Raw genomic sequence first — 19990 nt, 5'->3', positions numbered from 1 at the left:
GAGGAAGGTGATAATAAAAAGTGTTAAAGAACTCAACAGCATTTCCAAAAGAGTGTGATACAAAATTACTTCACTAAAGAACTAAGAATACTGATAAATACACTTCTAAATTGAATGCTAGGTGCTTAGCTAAAATTTACAGAATTACAAGTAAAAGCATAGTTAAGAATAGACAAAATCTATTCACTTTACAAGCATATGTTTCGGTAACTCTCTGGCCCTAGAAGAAAATATAAATACACAGCCCTATAAAAAATAAACTATCATGAGTAAGCCCTGAAGAGTTTAAGATTTAAGACCTAGAAGACAGTGCTAAATGCTGCAAACTAGTTTGCATTGAGTTTTATTCATTTCACATTCCATGGTAAAAGCATACTGACAATTTTCAAAGCTGAAAATCACAGTCCCCAAGATATTTTCCTTACATTTCTGTGATGCTAAAAGAACATTAAGGCAGAATCTATACTATAGGATAATAATTCTATTTTTTAACAATTTGCACACTTAAAGGTCCCAAGAAAATTTGGATTATATTAGTCAGGGAGTAAGCATTATCTACCCAATTGAACACTTAAGGGATATTGTCTCTGATGAAAATATTTTCAAATATTTCACATACTACCTTCTCAAATTGCTTTTGCTTATATTATAAAATAAGTGGATGAGAATAACACCATGAAGTGCCACACGTACTAATGTTTATTACATAAGCCAGGAACCTTGTACACACTTGACCTTTATTATCATAATTCAGCTCCAACAACAACCCTGTGAAGTGGAATCACTGGAATCTGAATTTCACATGTCAGGACACTCAGGAACCCAGAGACAGTGACACAAGAAGAGTACAAGTGTGATCAAACAGTAAAATGAATGCTTCCATTTTTAAAAAGTTATCAGAGTAAAAGACACATCTGTCATGAATCCCCAACAGTCCCCCTAGCTTTCAATGGCTATATCGAGTCTTTCTGCCACTTTCTGAAGTGGTTCTGGAATCCTCTTTCCTATCTTTAGCCAAGCTGTTGTGGCTGCGTTGATGTCTCAAGCTGATTCAAAACATTCACATTTCATGGTGATTTTGACTTTGCCAAAGAGCTGGGAGTCGGATCCACTGAATAAGGGGGACGAGGACACTCTGTAATGTTTTTTTCAGACAGAAATTGCCTTAGCAGAACCAGTGTGTTACATGGTATTGTCACGACGGAGATGAAACTGTTTGTCCATTTCTCAGGCTGTTTTCTATGCACATTGTTTCTTACATGCTCTAACAAGTCCTTAAAATATTCAGAGTTCACCATAGTATCCCTAGGTATGAACTCAACTCTCACACTTCTATCAAAGTAAAAAGCACAATTAGCATCACTTTGATGCTGGATGTTCACTCACATACTTTTTTGCTGAGGAAAACTGGGTGATTTCCATTCAGAACTCCAAAGTTTAGTCTCATGATCATAACCACAGACTCAAGTTTCATCTCCCATAATGACATTTCTTAAAAAGGTGGGATATGAAGTGGCATAATGGCATAACTCCAATAAAACTGAAAACATTTCATGTTATTTGTTGTCATGATTTATGGCACACCTTAAAGTACACCTTCTCCCAACTGTTGCTCACAGACTGAGCATACCAAACAAGGTGAAATTTGCTACACACTGTTATAAGGTCTGACATGCCACCTCCATACCCTGCCTTTCCATCGGGCAGCATGGTGTCAGCTGCATTCACTGTACATTTTGATGACATTTCCTGTGGCAGTGGAACACTGGAGCTGCTTGTAGAGACTGGATTCCACTTTTATGCTGACTCATCTCTAGGATATCAGCCTCCACAAAGCAAAAGCAGCTGTCTGAGCAACGTGCTTTCACGGTGTTGGCTGTTCATAGACCTGAATTTACCAAAGCTTATTTTAGCAAGTGTCCTAAAAGGTAATCATGAACTACACTGGGGCTTATGGAGCAGATGTCCATGCCTGTGTCTCCCAAACAGAATAGTTCATTTCTTTAGGAATGGTTTCTAAGATACATTAGTTCACTCTAAAAATATTTTTGTATTTAAGTAAACTTGACCGCATCGAGATCATCTTTTCAATCAAACTCACAGGATTTCGTCAGCTTCAGTACATAAAGCACTCTGGGCCAGAGAACCATGTTTCCATCCAGTTGATGCAGCAGAGGTTGGCTTTGGAATGAAGCCTTCAAGTTGGATGATAAGACAGGAAGGACGCTGATTGGGCCCATCTACCCTAACTGTCAGTGGCCTTTGCCATCAGAGAACGGACAGCACAAGGCAGTGTGGACTGGCCAAAACCAAGCTGGGGTCCTGCCTGCCATCTGAGTGCAAGAGAACTTTGGAAAGTCGGCCATCCTCTGTGAGGGTCGCTGCTTCCCCCTCACGTGGAAGGAGGCGAGGGCTGCTTCCACCCAGCAGGACGCTGAGAATCTCAAACACACAGAACAGAGCAACTCAGCCTTAAGACAGGGACTCTGAGTTTGTACTTGCTAGATCTGGCAACCCTCCTAGAGAGTGGCTCTTTGCTTTTAACCCCCAGATACATTAATTTCTAGAAAAATACATTTCCCTCTGAAATGGACTTATTTATATAAATTTTCTCCTTTTGTGGTGCTGGGGATTGAATCCAGGACCTCTTGCAGGCCAGGCAAGTTTTCTATCACTGAGCTACACCCTCTGCCCCTAAACTTCCATTCAGTGCTTTTTGCTTCTTTCAAATGAAAATATTTATTATAAAAATAGTTACTTATGGAAAAATAGACAACATAGAAAAATATAAAATAAAATAAAAACTATGTATAATCCTAAACCCAATAGAAGCTATTCTCAATATTTGGGGTATATTTCCTTCTAAAAAATTTTTAATAAAATGGGAGTATACTTTGTGAGCTGTTTTATAAACTGCTTTTTAAATATACTGTTTATATTTTTATATCAATAAATAAAGACATACATTGCTTTGTACTACTAGATGAAACTCCAAAATATATTTGCCATAATCAATTGATCTGTGTAACCCTCTAGTAAGATTTATTCATCAATACAGTTTTTCACTATAGTAAAAAAAGTTGTGATTATGAAAAGTTGTCGGAATCAAAATGGAGATGCTCTGTGTCCAGCCTAACAAAAACTAACTGGACAGAACCAGGAGGTATGGAAGGTAGTTTCTTACCCACAGTGGCTGACAGTAACAATCATCAGAGAGGCCAGCACCGCAGCCCTGCTCGGAGGCCACCACAGCCTCACTCACTGGGAAATACTCACAAGAACGTCTGTGCAGCAACTGTCTGTTCAAGGCAGGGTCCTTGATATTAATCCCTGTGGCCATAAATTATGATTTCAATACATCTTAAGGAATCCTCCTCATTTTGCCTTTAAAATTCTCCCTTCCCTCAACCACTCTGAATAAGTGCATTTCCATTGTAATGCTTTGCTACTCCTAAGTAAACCTAATTTTCAGAGAATCTCTCTTAATTTAGGTTAACATGATAAATTGATACACAGATGTGCACACATTTGAGTGTGTGTGTGTGCTTGCAAATGTGTGTAAGTCTGCTGGGGCTGATATAACAAAATACCCTGGACTAGGGAAGCTTAAACAACAGAAATGCATTTCTCACAGTTCTGAAGCCTGGTAGCCCTGGGTCAAGGTGCCAGTGAAGTTTCCCTGTCAGCCTTTGTTCCTTGGCACTTACCCAGAAGCCACCAGACTGTATTTACATGACCATTTCTTTGTGTGAGGGCAGAGAGGGAGGGTGCTCCCTGGTGTCTCTTCTTATAAGGACATCAATATCATGAAGTCCTCACTTAGGGTAGGTAAGGACCTGCTCATGTAATCCCATTCACCTCCCAAAGCCCCATCCCCAAATGCTATCATATGAGGGTCAAGCTTAAACACAAGAATCTGCAGGGGCAGAGGGGTATAAATATTTAGCTACCACAGAATGTGTGTATATCCACATTATAATGAACCATATGTTTCTTTTGTATTTTTAAGGGAGTCAGGGAGAGAAGGGAGGGAAGGGCAAGGGGGGAGTAATGGGTGGGTGGAAGTAAAATATCTCCTGTGCATGTGCAAATATGCCAAAATGAGACCAATTATTCTGTGTAATTAATAGGCACTAAAACCTCAACAAAATACAGAATTTTAAAATGTTCCTTGTATTTTTTTAGAATTTTCAGACAGATGTGTGTTGAGAACACATTCATATCTGCATTAGAATAAACCATAAAAGTAGAAGCAATTGAGCTTTAAACAAAGGTACACCATAGTTCTCATCTCCTCATTTCCTTCCTCAACAATAAACAACAGTATGAAGGAAAATGAATCCATACAAAAACCCTGCCCTCATAACTTGATGACACAGAAATGTCCAAATTCAAAATAACTACATAAAACAAGTCAACCACCCCATCCCAGTGCAGATACCTTGTGTTCCCACCGTTGCAGGGCTGATCAAACAAATCCATGGGTTAGGCACACAGGGGAACTAAGACTGGTCCTGTGTACAATATAAATCTCTCACCAGAAAGACAAAGAGGATTCCGAGTATGAAAGTTTACAGAAATGATTCAGGTGGATTGGAACATTCACCACAAGGAAGGGACCTAAAAGCCATGTGATTTGAAGAAGCTTCTGCAAGAGGCAAAGTAGACAAGAACTCCCCTTGAAGAGCTTCACTGTGCACCGGGCAGGGGTGCGTAGTCTGGTGAGAGAATGCCACAAACAAGGTGCTCTCAGGCTGCAAGCACAGCGGCTTGGGGTCACTGCCAGGCTGTCCTCACATTTCAGGAATGTGGCCTGGAAGTCTTGACTATATGAGCCCAAGTTGGACTGCTCATGAGGGACCCAAGAAAGCAGCTTGTCCTGGGTTTTAACCTAGGGTCCAGTGACATGCTGGGCTGGAGCAGTGAAGAGCATGCCGTCTCTAGGGAGGACTGGAAGGGAGCCTGGGCATCCTGGCCAGTCCGCGCAAGTCTCAGGATACCGTATACTCCACATATTCTATAGCAGATTCTTGAGAACTACAAGAGAGAAAGGGAAAGACCTGGGTAGGTCCAAGGGTGCCAGGACCTTCCTGCATGCCCTTCAATGATTCACTGGTCAGAGGGAAGGAAAGGGTAGAAGACAATAGAGAATTATAAAACTGGGGATTCAGATCACCAAACAAACCTAAGACATTTATTGGAATATGGACATTGCTATGTTGTCAGAGAACGCACCATCACACAAACCTGGAAAACATGCCACGATCACAAAAACAAGCAAGAGAACAACTAACCAATCCACAGTTAATGTTAAAAACTAGAAAATGAAATTCCATATGCACATCAACCAAGCAACATTTCACTCAGAAAAATTACCATGAAGCTGAAGAAAACTATAAGGCCACACCTCTATCAGAGTTACAAATAATCAAGCATTTGAAGATACGAAAAAACTTTGCAACAGAAATTTAAAAATTAACAGAAATTGGGTAAAAGTAGATATACAAAAATATAGGAAAAAATGACAGTAAGAACCTAAGGAATACAATGAAATGAGTTATCAGAAGAGAATTCACAGTAGTAAACATAAAAATATAAGTAAAAGAATAAAAATAGGGGCGGGGATTTAGCCGCGCCTGCTGTGCAAGCGTAAGGACCCAAGTTCGATCCCCAGTACCAAAAAAAAAAAAAAAAAAAGAATAAAAATAAATTCCTATCTTAAAAAAAAAGGTGTTTTCCTCAGAATAGAATTTTACAAGTGCCTAAGTCCTCAATCAATAGAGGACTGGCTACATAAAGTACAGAAATAGCACTTACTACACCGTTATGAATAGTAAACAGTAAATGTGCTTGAAAGGGCTGATCATTTTTCTGTAATAAGTCATAAGTTGTAAGAAAAAAGGCAAAGAACAAAATAAATCAAAAGAATGCCAAGAATAGTAGTAGAAAAGACAAAGTCAGAATATAATGAGGTAGAAAATTTAAAAGCAGTAATAAAACTCTGGATTTCTAAAAACATTAACAAAGTATACAAACTTCTAGGTAACTCAAGAAAAAACATGAATACAAAAAACAGGAAATAGAAAGGAGATACTACTCTTAGGAAATGATAGATTAACAAAATTTCTACATTAAAATTAGAAAGCTTACACGGATAAATTTTTGTAGAACTGGAGGATGTTATTCAGGAATGACACCACAATAAATAGTACAAGGCCCAGATGGAGTCACCAAACCTCAAGGAAATAAAGTAAACCTCTGATCCACAAATTTTTCAAAAGCACTGAAAATGAGTGAAAATTTTCTGATTTAGGAAGAAGCAAATATCATCGAATATTAAACCTAATAAAGACAGTACAAAGAAAGAAAACTATGGACAGATTTTATTTACTCATGTAGATATGAAAATCTATTAGCAAACAATCAAAAATTACATGAAGAAATCATTTACTGTAACTAATGTGCCAAGTGGAATATATGTGAGGAGTACAGGTTGGTTCAACAGTAAGAAATCTATTAATGTCATAGCATAGCAATAGTTCTAATGAGGAAACAAAAGACCCTGAGAAAGCCCAGAATATCCATTCATGGTGTTTTTTAAAAACTCAAAAGATAATGGAAATTGAGAGATATGCTCTTAATATGCACTAAATAAACATATAAACATGTATTTACCCAGATAATACTACTAATAAAATAGTCCTAAAGCCAGTATATCATTTAATGGAGAAATGCTAGCAACATGTCTATTAAGACCAGGACAAAGCAAAGGTGGCCACTATCCTACTATTGGACAAATCACTAGAGATATTAGTCATTGTACTTAGAAAATAGAATTAATTAGAGGCCCCAAAATGGTTAAAGAAGAAAAAAAGCTCTCTCTGCTACAAATGCATATTATGTGTAATTTACTTGAAAAGCCTTAGAGAATCTTTGAGAGAACTAAAAAAATTCAGTAAAATAGGATATAAAATGAATATACAAATATAAATAGCTTTCAAATTAAAAAGAAGGACTCAATGGTAGAGAAAATCTCTTTTGCAATAGCACTAAAGATAATTTACTACTTAATAATAAACTTAAGGTCTGTTTAAATCTGTGCAAAAAATTTTTAAGTGCATCTACATAAAAGTAGACTTGAAAAAACAGAAAAATAATTTTTCTTAGAATAATTCAACATTATAAAGTTGTCAATTCTGCCTAAGTTAATTTATAAATTTAATGCAATTGTACTATCATGACCAGACTTTTAAAAAGACACAAGTGATATAAGTACTAGAGTGGAAAAACAAACATGCAAGAGTAGCCAGAAAACAAACAAAGTAAAAAAAAAAACCCAGAAAATTAACGACTACCCATCCCACTAGACAAGGAAACATACCATCAAGCCCATAATGAGAAGTTGGTATGACAGACATGCAGAAAGCCCAGATATAGACCCCAGCACAGAGCATAATGGTGGGATCTCAAATTACCAGGCCCGGAATGGTCTTCTTAAATAAATGGTGCTAGAACCACTGGACAGTCACGTTAGAAAAGACAAAATTAGATCCATACCTAATACTATCATACATAAGAACAAACTCCCAATGGATTAAAAATGTAAACGTAAAAAAGGACACCGTACAAGTAACAAAATAAGACAAGGACCAATTTCTCTTTAACTTTGCTAGGGAAAGGCTTTCTACTATTCAAAACACAAAGATAATAAGAGACTGATGAATTTGCCTTAAGAATTAGCAACAATTTGAAAGTACGGCAGCACTCTCTTCTGGCAAGGCTATGGGTAAACAGGCATTTTCTTATAACGCTGTGAGAACAACTGCTACAACCATTCTAAAGAGGAAACTGAGGACACCTCACAAAACCACATGTGCAGTCATGCACCTCTTGGCCCAGCAATTCCCAATGTTAGTCATCGTCCCTGAAGATATGCTTACAATGTACAAGAACACAGGATCATTGATTGCAGCACCATTTAAAATTGGAAAATACTGGAAACCACCTAAATGACCCACACAGGAAAATAACTAAACTAGGATCACTCATACAATGAAGTCTGTTCAGACATAAAGAAAAAATGTCTTTCCTCTATGTTTCTGCCCTGGAGCTAGCCAACTACGGACTAAAACTGTGAGCCAAAATAAACTTTTCCTCCTTGAAGCTGTGAGTTGGATATTTTGACCCTGAGATGAGGAAAGTGACAAGGACAATGGTACAACGCGATGAACCTTGAAAATATTATGCTAAGTGAAAGAAGCTAGACACAAAAGACCACACATTGTATGATACTCCTTATATAAAATGCCCTTTCTCTCTCTCCTCTTCCTGTTGCCTCCCCTTCCCCTTCTCCCCCCTTTCCCTCTTCCTGGTCTATACGTTGTTAATAGCCAGGCTCCTCCATGACATTCTGCCTTGTCACAGGTCAAAAATATAGTGGTACTTCAGTTCACAGACTTAATTCTTTCCACAATTCTGGTCACAGAATTTGTTCCACACAACCAGAATTGTGGAAAGAATTAACTTCATGAACTAAGGCACCAATGTAACAGGGCCAAGTGATCATAAACTGAAGCCTCTGAAACTGTAAGTCAAAATAAACATTTCCTTCTTGTGAGTTGATTTTTCCCATATCTTTTATTAAAACAGTGGAAATTTGATTTATATAGTCTTTAAACTACCTTTATCTGTTTTACATTATCAGGACGATGATATTTTTCTATTCATTTCTACCATATTTTGTGGTTTCTAATTGTTCTTCTTTAACTCTTTGCACTTTTATGCATTAACTTAGGGAAATGGGAAAACACAGTATTTTAATTTTTCTCTACCATTTGGAAGTTATATAACTGTCTCTAATCTGAAATGATTACTCTAAAAATTGAAATGATCATATTTAACAAAATAAAGCCTAAAGCTAATCACACCTTTGCAGTCCTCATGAATAATATTAAAGGCCTTAACACACTCACTTCAAGCAATGCAGCCTTGACTTACATGTTATCGTTACCAGTATCTTAATTCTCTCTTGATTTTCTTAACCTTCATATGTTAGCCATGGTTTTACTAAATAAATATTTACTTAGATTTACCAAGAGGTGTGCTGTCTGCTAACCATTCCCTTACTTCCCCCAGCTTTATTGAGACACAGGTGATGAAGGTGATCATGGCATCTTGCACGACTGACTTCCTTTATGGATAAGTTGCTGCCTTCTCAGCTACGTCCTTTAGAAAAGCTACTATTCAGCCATAAAGAATGAGAAATTAGAGACATTTATAGCTAGATGGATGCACATTGAGGTGATACTCTTAAGTGAAATAAATAGGACAGACCAAATAGTTTCTCTGGTGTGAGAAGCTGAAAGTGTAAATAAGGATCAAAAGGCATAACAGATGTTGTGAAATAGGAAGAAAAGGTCCAAAGAGAAAGGGGAAGTGGGATGGACTGCGGAAAGGAAAGAAGGGAATGGAATAAATATGACTAAATGAAAAAATGGAAACAAAGTCTTTACAAATAGGGAGGGATGGAGGGGTTGAAGGGAGGGCAGGGCAATGGGGAAAAAATAAGAATCAAGATAGATTATGTAAAGGTACAAATTTCCAATGATGAATGTCATTATACTGTATACCTAAAATGTACCAATAAAATTAATTTTTAAAAAAAAGAAAAGAAAAGCTCCTTTGGCCAAGAGTTCGTTTTTAGGAGAATCAAGGATTTTTCTAGAAATGTCTTTATTTTGTTCTCATCCTTGAAAGGTAAGTTCACTGAATATTCAGTTTTTGGTAGAGATATTTTCTCTCGGCACTGAGAAGACAATGTTCCACAAACTAAAACAAAACTAAACAAGAAACCTAAGCTCCTTGAAGAAATGGTAGAGGCTAGGACAGGGGCAGGAAATACCCAAGATGAACCTGGGGCATCATCTAGGACTGCAAAGAGAGCAGGGGGCATCAGAAACAGTGGCTCTGGGGGTTAGGCAGCAAACATAGCTGTGAGCCCAGTGCCCATGGTATGCAGACACCACACTGGCTAAGGGCACAGAGACCGTCAGAAGCTGGGGACAAACGCCAGCTCTGCTGACTCTTTCTAAGGACTCATACATCTTACATTTGAGCTTAAAGTAATAATGGTCTAGAATTTTCCAAAATTAATGAGACACACCAAGTCCCAGATGTGGGAAACTCAGAGAGCACCAAACAGGATAAATACCCAAACTACACTGAGGCACAGATCAAACTACAGAAAAGCAAAGACAGAGAATTTTTAAATGATGCAGAGGGACACAAAGCCCCTTTTGTGTAGAAGAAAAGATAATAATTCCTGCAGACTTCTCATCAGAAATCATGCAAGCAAGAAGACAGTGAAATATTTAAGCAGTCGAAAGAAAAAAAATCATCAATCTGGATTTCTATGCCCTGAAAATTATCCTTCAAAAGTGATGGAGAAATAAAGATTTCCTCAGATAATACTGATCAGAAACTTAGATCTACACAAAGAAATGAAGAATGTTAGAGTAGGAATGAATAAAAGTAAAAGAAAGTGTTTATTTTTATCACCCTTCATCTAACAGGTAACAGTGTTCAAAATAATACTAGCAACAGGATGTGGGATGATCATGGCTTACACATAAATGAAGTGGATGACACCAAGGAGATGAAAGGTGGAACTGGGACAGAGGAATTAGGACTATTTTATTATTAGAAGGCACCTGTACAATCCAAGAAGCTGTTTAGTGTTATTTGAAAGTACACTTGAATTAGTTGTAAATGTATATTACAAGCTCTAGGGCAACCATTACAAAAGGTTAAAAAAAAGGTATAATTGATATTCTAAGAAAGACAAAAAAATAGAATCATGTAAAATGATCATCTAAAACCACAAAAGGGAGATAAGTGTGGAAGACAAAAATAGGAACCAAAAACAAGGGTAAAAAAACAGAAAACAATAACATACGGTAATTAATCCCATATACTAATAACCACTTTAAATGTTCTAAAACAGATCAATAAAAACAGAATATAACAGTAAAAAAACACAAGACTGTATGTTTCACTTTAAATAAGAGACACATATGCATCAAAAATAAGAGAATGAAGCCAGGCATGGTAGTACATGCCTATATCCCAGCACTTGGGAGGCTGAGGTAGGAGGATTATGAGTTTCAGGCCAGACTGGGCTATGCAGTGAGACCCTATCTCAAAAAAAGTAATACAAACAAACAAATGTAAAAGTTTGGCGGAATACATCTGGGCTAGCACTATTAAAATGAAAGCAGGAACACAGCCCGGTCATCTGAAGCTGGGCACTAGCACTGGTGTCCCTTCAGGCCTGTTTAAAATCCTCTCGAAGTGCTGGGGTTCAGTCATCTAACCAAGTGTACCCCTGCTGCCTTCTCCCCACATATCCCTTCCAGCCTCTAGGCTCTCCATCACATCTTTCCGACCTGGAGCCTCACCACATTAGTTGCAGATGACAGCCAGGCCAGAAGTAAAAAGTCCACCTAGAAAAGGACAGAGACGCACTGTGTGAAGGCTGGCTGCAGCCTTGAAGTGTTCTGAAAGAACACAGTGATCATCACTGCCTTCAGGCTTCAAGAAGCTACAAGAAAGTCCAGAGAACACAGAGAAAGAAGGGGTGTGGGGAGCTGAGCTAGGAAAAGGGCACAGGAAGAAGGAAATAGCGGGAAGGCGGTATGTACTCACCTGTGTCCCTCCTCTTATGGCCACATCCCCCAGGATGATGGCACTTAGGAATGAGGCCTCTGGGTGGTAATCAGGTTTAGAGAGGTGCTGATGGTGGGTCCTCCTCATGGGACTAGTGTCCTTTTAAGGAACACCAGCAGGCTTCCATGTGCAGTTCTCTCTCTGCCATGTGAAGACACAGTGAGAAGGCCCCAAGCCAGGAAGAGAGCTGCTGTGCTTTGAGAATGGTTCGCCCCTCTGAAACTCATGTTGAAATATAATCCCCACTGTGAGGGATTCAGAGGGTAGAAATTTAAACTATGGGTTTAGAGGCAGGGCCTTTGGGAGGTTATTAGCATGATTTAAAGTCACCAGGGTGAGTCTCTATGATTGAATACTGGTAGCTTCATAGGAAGCAGAGGGATCAGGAAGCATGCATGCACACATGCACACAAAGATACAGGGACACACACAGATGCAGACAGAGACAGACAGACACAGACACAGACACACACACACACGAGTGTGTGTGGTCCCTGTCTCTTGCCATGTGATATCTACATTGTACTCCTGGGTCTCTACAGCAAGAAGACCATCACCCCTTAACTTTGAACAAGAACTGGGAAAGCAAATAAACCTCTTTTCTTTACAGCTTAGGGGTTGGGTCTAGATGTCCCCCAAAGCCTCATGCGGTCATAGATGGGGCTTTTTCAGAGGTGGCTGAATCTAGTGTGTACTGAGATTAAGGATGTGTGATTACTAAAGCAGCCCACTGATTGTTTTGGCACCACCCTAATCATGGTAACCTAGAGAGTAAAAAGGCAGAAAGAAGCTGCTAAGGTTGCTTGGCGGTTTCCTTCCTTGCTCTGCTACCTTCTGCCCACCATGAAATGTTTCTCCTCTGTGATGCTTGTCTGCCATGCCACCCTTCCTTGCAGCCAGCCAACTATGGACTAAAACCTCTCCAAACTGTGAGCCAAATAAACCTTTTTGCCTTTAACTTTGGGCATCAGGTATTTTGTCTCAGCAATAAGAAAGGTAACTATGACAACCGGTCTGTGGCACTGTGTTTACTACAGCAAATAGGTTAAGTGCCCTCACCAGAACCTGACCATGCTGGTACCCTGAGGTTGGACTTCCACTGTGAGAAGATAAATTTCTGTTGTGGGAGCCACCCTTTCTAAGGTATTTTTTTAGGTCAGCCCCAGCAGACTAAGATAGTAGGCATTTAAAATAGTATCTTAATTTTCAAATTTTTGCATTTGTTTTATAAGTGTTTAAACTGGGATTCAACTACCTAATTAACCACAAAGATAATGCTTTTATCTCAACAATGTTTCCTCCTATGGAGGTCAAGGAGTCTATACAACTTTCTGTGGTTCTGACTCACAGTAACTACATATTTCTCATGAGTTCCTAATCTTCTTTAAGCCTAAATTTAGTCTCCTGACATTAAAAGTCTGAAATAGGATGCTCTCCAAAGTACTTCTGCTGCACAGAGATTATTTAAAATACATGAAAGAGGGAAAAATACAGATTACTTTTATTTTGTGATGCCACGGATTGAACCTTGGACCTTGGGCATACAATACAAGTCCTCTACCACTGAGACACATCTCCAGTCCTGGAGATTATCTGGAACCCAAGAGGATTTTATATTCCTGCTCTCTGCACCATCATCTAAATAGAAAAGCAGAACAGGGTCTAAATAAACTATTCTGACTAGGTCTCCTGAATCATGTGCAGTGACCAATGCTGCATGTGCCATTACTGTATGTGCTGGCATCATGTCAAGACTCTGCAGGCCACTGACCTCAACAGCTTCTTCTCAGTTATTCAGTATCCCTGCTGCACTAAGGGAATATCTGCTACGTATAAATGAAAGCCAAAAACTCTTCTTGGAAATCTCCACCTTAGGGAGAAAAAAAAAGGATTTGCAAGTAGTCCAAAAAGGTAAGTGAGGTCATTAAAAGAGAAAGCACATCATTTTCTATTAAAAATAACCTTAAGAGAGCTATGGCAAAGTCTGCATGTCATTACAACCTGTTGAAGACTATTTGTTATGATTTCTATCTGGATGTCCCACAGAGCCTTAAAGCACTCATAATGGGGTCTTTGTGGAGGTGACTCAATCATGGGGTATGATACTCATCAGTGGATTAGTCTACTAATGAGTTTATAGCTAAACGTGAGGTTGGGAGGTGAAGTCTGGCCAGGGCACGTGGGAGTGTGGCCTGGAAAGGTCTGTCTCTTCCTCCTCTCTTGATCATTCTGCTTATCTGCCATGCTATGAGCAACCCTTCTCTGCCAGGCCCCTCTGCCATGTCACCCTGATTTGGAGCCAGATGATTATGGACTGAAACCTCTATAAACTGTGAGCCCAAATAAACCTCTCCTCCTCTAATTTGGGGGAGTCAGCTATTGTGTCCCAGCAACAAGGGAAGTAACTAAGACGCTATTTAAAAATACTATTTCTACCATTAGCATGATGCCAGAGATTTGCTTCAAAAGAATCTGGGAGAAGGGGATTAAGGTGGGAAGAACCTGAAACAAGACAGAAGACAGTTTATGAGTTGATAATTGCTGAAGATGAGTGAGGGGCACTTGGGGGATCATCATCTTATTCTTTCAAATGTCATATGTTTGAAATTTTCTCCATTAAAAATGTAAAAGGTTATATTTTCTTGATAAACAAATTTAACCCTTGTATTCTACAATAAAGAAAGACTAGTACCTTTCAGTCTTTGAATTTTTGCCTTTACAGAAATGACTGCTTCAAAGGGCGAAACTCTCAGCTCAAAACATGTTCCAGTCAGTGTCTCAATGAAGACCTCCATGGTATCACAGAAAAGAAGTTTGTAGTCAAATGGTCCCAGTTCCATGTTATCTTCATTGAAGAATGGCAGCTCTTTTCTGTTATCTATCACTTTGACTTCTCTAATTCCTCTGGAATATGTTGTAGGCAATCGAATCCCAGTCCTACCCAAATCAGCTTTGAACATTGGTAATATATATTGTTGTTCATAGTTTGATTCTTGTATCTAAGAAACAAGGAAAAAATTAAATAAGCCTATCTGAAAAATCTCATTCTTCTATATAGAATTCTGAATAACTCTGGCCCATATCAATCTTCCAGAGAAGGGAGCTCCTGAATCCACTCAGTGTTTTCAGTCATGTCTAATCCTGAACTTTTCATATTTGATTCTAAAATCACTCTCCCAAACAGACTGTAAAACTGTTAAAAATTGGTATATTTTGACACTTAAATGTATTGCACTAGAGCTCAGCACAATTACGAATATAGAGTATATGGTCAACAAATATTTTTGTTAGTACATTTAAACAAACAACACATCATTACAGTTTTGTAAGACTTTAAGAAATATATTTTTCCGAATAAGTAAATTATGTGCTCTGAACTGTACAGCATAAATGTACAGCCATAGTACACTGGAATCAAACTGGATAGAAGGAATAGCAACCATCTTAACAGGTTCCTTAAACATAGGACTCACTAAATAACCAATGAACATTTGTATTTGGATTCTACCATTAAGAGGATAATTCTTACTGGTAAGAGACATTAGATAATCTCTACTTACAAGTATACAATGGCTAATCGAGTATGCGAGACAAACGACAAACAGGACTTTGTATTAAGTTGCAAAAATCAGAAGCAAAAAGATAAAATACGGAGTATAGAATTGGGAGCATATGGATGATCAGATTGATAAATTGCTATTAATTAGTTAAAACTTTATAAAGAAAAAGTGTGATCCAGGCCTGGGAGCAACTTAACAGACTTAGCAAGACCTTGTCTCAAAAAAAAGAAAAAAAAAAAAGTGAGACGCTGAGGACGTAGCTCATTGCAAAGGCCCTGAGTTTCAATCCCAGTAACCACCCCCTACAAAGGCTTGAGATATGTAATTCATATACCATACCATATAATTCACTCATATAAAGTCTAAAATTCACTAGTTTTACTGTATTCACAGAATTATGCAATCATCAAACAATCTTTGTTATTTTTTGAGGTTGTGAGTGTGCTGGGGATAGAACCCAGGGCCTTGCACTTGTGAGGCCTCACTCTACCACTAGGCTAAGCCCTAGCTTCTCACGATCACTTTCAGAACATTTTCATTACCCCAAAGGAGCCCTACACCTGTACCCACCACTCCCACTTCTCCCCATTCTGACCCTTGGCCCAAGACAACCACTAAGCTACTTTCCCTGTATATAATTTGCCTATTCTGAACATTTTCCATAAATAAAATGATACAATATACGGTGCTTTGTGACTGCTTTCTTTCATTGAGTATAGTGTTTTCAAAGTTCATTCATGCATAGGATTTATCAGCACTGTTTCACTGCTGGATAAGTCCCTTTAAGGATATATCTCATGATGTTTTTTTCAGTCATCAGTTAGGCATTTGGATTTTTTCCAATTTTTGGCTGTTAAGACTAATGCAGCCAGGGATTTAGTTCAGTGGTTCCGCTGCCTGCCTCGAAAGCACAAGGTCCTGAGTTCGATCTCCAGTACCAAAAAAAAAAAAAAAAGGACTAATGCTATGAGGGATAGTCAATGACAAGCTTTTGTGTAGACCTACATGTTCCTTTCTCTTTGATATATATCTTGGAGTGTGATTGCTAGGCTATAGGCTAACTCTGTTTAGCAATTTGTAGAAGTAAAATTTCCAAAACAGACATTTATTACCTAATTTTAAGACTTCTTCTAAAGCTACAGTAATCAAGGCAATGTTGGCATAAGGAAAGACATATAGATCATTGGAATACAACAGAGAATCTAGAAATAGAACCAAATGTATATGGTCCACTGATTTGTGAAAGACTATTTAACATTAAAATTGTATAGACATAAACTCAACTCAAGAGCAGAGGAAAAGATAGTGTTTTCAGCAAATGGTACTAGAATACCTGGTATCCATATGCAAAAACTTATCCTCAACCCTTTATTTCCATACATAAAAATAACTTGAAAGGATCTATGAACCTAAATATGAAAGACTAAAACTATAAAACTTTAAGAAGAAATTATAAGGGAAAATGTTCAAGAATTTAGGGTAGGCAAGAATTTCCTAGGATACAAAAAACATGATGTATAAACGATAGAAATTGATAAATGAGATTCCATCAAAATTTAGAACTTTAAATGACATCGTTAAGAAAATGAAAAGTAGTCCTTAACCACAACATATTTATAATACATATAACCTATGACCAGAATATATAAAGAACTCTTACACCTCATTAATAGACAACCCAATTAAAAAGTAGACACAAGATGATAATAGCCAGTATAGCACAAGGAAAGGTGTGGAACACTACAATCAGAAAAATAGTGATCAGTACAATAACAAGATCATATTATACACTCATTAGGGAAATGAAGTTAAAAGTTTTAAAAGAACAAATATCAGCTTAGGTGTGAACCAGTTAGAACTGTCTAATACTGCTAATGTGAATGTAAAATCATAAAACCATTTTGGAAAACAATATAGAAATTTCTTGTATTACTGTTAAGAACCAACAGTTCTGTTCTTTCATTTACTTATTTATTTATTTATTTATTTATTTATTTATTTATTTTTGGTACCAGGGATCGAACTTGGGACCTAGCACTTGCGAGGCAGGCAGCGGAACCAATGAGCTAAATACTCAGCCCAACAGTTCTGTTCTTAAGTTTTTACTTAAGAGGAATGAAAGCACATGTTCACAATAGATTTGTACATACAAGTTGACTATCATTTATGTGAAATTCCTGGGACCGGAAGTGTTCAGGTTTTGGTTTGAAATCCACTTGATCTGCAAAGAGGATAGCCACTCCTGCTTTTTTGGGGTTCCTGTCACATGGAGCATTGTTTTCCACCCTTTAACTTTCAGTCTATGAGTTTCTTTTTGAATTAAATGTGTTTCTTGTATGCAGCATACTGTTGGATCTTGCTTCTTGACCCATTCTCCCAGTCTATTTCTTTTGATTGGTGAATTGAGACCATTAACATTGATGGCTATAACTGATACATATTGACCTATTATTGTCATGACTTATTCTTTTTGTTGGATTTAATTTTGCATTTAATTTCTTGTCACACCGGACGGATTCATTCTGCTGGGCTTCCTGGAGCTGTGATCCTCATTGTCTTTTCGTAGGATATTGTCTAAAATTTTTTGGAGTGCTGGTTTGGTATTCATGAAGTTCTTGAGGTGCTCTTTGTTATTAAAGTATCTTATTTCTCCATCAATTTTGAAAGATAGTTTTGCAGGGTACATCAATCTGGGTAGCAGGCTGTTTTCCTTTAGGGGTTGAAATACGTCACTCCAAGCTCTTCTTGCCTTGAGGATTTGTGTTGAGAAGTCTGCTGTGATTCTGATGGGCTTTCCTTTGTACATGATTTGTTTCTCTAACTGCTTGTAGAATTTTGTTCTGTTGGGTTTCTGGAATCTTAACAATTATATGCCTATGTGTAGGTTATTTTTTGATCAAGACTAGTTGGAGTCTATATGTCTCACTTATCTGTATGTTAAGTTCTTTTTCCCCTGCTTGGGAAGTTTTCTGCCATCACTTCTGTGAACAGGTTTTTTTATGTCATCTGAAGTCTCTCCTGTTTCTTCATTGACTCCAGTCAGTCTTATGTTATTCTTCTTTGCATTGTCTAGCAGCTGCTGGACTGATTTCTCATAGTCCCTTACAATTTTTAAGCAATTTTTCTTTTCCTGGTCACTAATTGCAATCTTATCTTCTATATCTGAGATTCTGTCCTCACATTGGCTCATTCTGCTCCGAAGCCTTTCAGTGGAGTTTTTAATCTCCTGGAAATCTGTTTTATGAATTCTATTTGTTTCCTATGTTGGGATTCCATCATGTTCCTCAGGTCCTCTATTTTTTTATGTGCCCTCTCTAAATTTATTACTCATGTCTTGCACTATGGGCACAATCCCTGTGGTTATCTGAGAAATTATTTCTGATTTCATTTTTTCCAGATCCTCTTTTTTTGGCAGTTCAGGGAGTCCAGGTGGTTGAGTATCAGAGTGTTCCATCTTGTTCCCCTTTGGGGTGGCTTTAGGTGATCCGAAAGTCTGGTTTTGAGACTTGTTTACGTATCTTCTCATTTTGATAGGGGTGGAGGGTGGGATTGGGGGGGGTGCTGTTGGTGGCTCACCTCCTCTGCACTGGGGGGCGGTAGTATGGTGGCCTAGAAGCCTCCTCCTGGGCGCTGGGAGCAGCTCACCTTCTCTGCACTGGGTGGGTGGGGGGCTTAAGTTTTTCTGATTGTATTTTTAAAAATAGTCCAATTTGGCTATCTGTTCTTTTGTTAATACATTTTATAGTCCTGGTCTAACCCAAGGTAATAGATAGTTCTAGCTAATAAGGTAATAAATGTTTTTCTAAAAATTGTATAGTTTCAGCACTTATATTTATGTTTAGCATTCATTTTGAGTTAATATTTGTGTATGGTGTGAGGTAGGGGCCTTATTGTCAACTTGACTGGTTAAGAGATGACTGGATTAGTAAAGCTCTCTTTTGCCTGTCTCTGTGAGGATTTTTTGAGAGATGCTTGGCATTCAGACCAGCAAAGTGAGACAGAAACACCTGCCCTGATTGTGGTTGGCACATCCATGAAGTCTACAACCTGGATGGAAAGAAAGGGGGAATGAGGTGGAAACTGGCCAATGTGTGCAAGCTTGACTCAGCTTGAGTGGTTGCCACTGCCACTGCTTGTGGACATCAAATTCCACCCTTTTTAGCCTTTCAATGCAGGCTCACACCAGAGACCCTCCAGAGAGGTTTCAGGCCTTCAGACTCAAAACTGAGACTGCACCCTTGATCCCTCTTGTTCTGACATTTCCAGCTTTTTGTACTGATCAGATCCTGAATCTTCTGGCATCCAGGTGTCTATTATAGGATATCTGACACTGTAAGCTTCCTGTAACCCTATTTAACAAATCCCCTCATACAACTTTATATATGTATGTATACATATATAAATATGACTTTTTCTATTGATTTTGCTCCTCTAGAGCAGTGATGGTGAACCTTTTAGAGATCAAGTGCCCAAACTGCTTGTGACATCATTGTCTGGTGCCACTACTCCTTTCTGAGCATGCACATGGCCCCTTTGTGTGCTGTTACACGATACTCAGGTGCTGGGGCAATGCTTGGGTGCCTTGGCTCGTGTGCCAACAGAGAGGGGTCTACATGCCCGCTGTGGCACACAAGCCATAGGTTTAACAGCACTGCTATAGAGGATCCTAACCAATACAGGTCCATTCTCCTGAATGATAGATTACC

At 38.3% G+C, this 19990-nt stretch overlaps 1 protein-coding gene and 1 long non-coding RNA gene across 3 annotated transcripts in view; both read right to left on the bottom strand.

Annotated features, from left to right (window-relative positions):
- Positions 1-19990, bottom strand: part of Zfand4 (zinc finger AN1-type containing 4) — a 47293-nt gene that overhangs the window by 20148 nt on the left and 7155 nt on the right. Inside the window, exon 3 of one of the 2 annotated variants that reach the window (XM_087211003.1) lies at positions 14417-14723. The exons of the other annotated variant lie outside the window; for it this stretch is intronic. Coding sequence (XP_087067129.1) covers positions 14417-14684 — 268 coding nt within the window. The 5' untranslated portion in view covers positions 14685-14723. The remainder of the gene's footprint in view (positions 1-14416; positions 14724-19990) is intronic. 2 annotated transcript variants of the gene reach the window in all.
- LOC147828154 (uncharacterized) lies at positions 3-14179 on the bottom strand. The gene is made up of 3 exons (XR_015451215.1): positions 14161-14179; positions 11704-11865; positions 3-11501 (listed from the first exon to the last, which is right to left on the bottom strand). It is a non-coding gene; the product is annotated as an uncharacterized LOC147828154 (long non-coding RNA).

The sequence above is a fragment of the Heterocephalus glaber genome, unplaced genomic scaffold (assembly GCF_053883595.1).
Source record: "Heterocephalus glaber isolate CG9 unplaced genomic scaffold, H.glaber_assembly_v1.0 deba00001258, whole genome shotgun sequence".
NCBI classification, from domain to species: Eukaryota; Metazoa; Chordata; class Mammalia; order Rodentia; family Bathyergidae; genus Heterocephalus; species Heterocephalus glaber.
The sequence above is the reverse complement of the archived record's forward strand: the minus strand, read 5'-3'. Positions and strand labels throughout refer to the sequence as shown.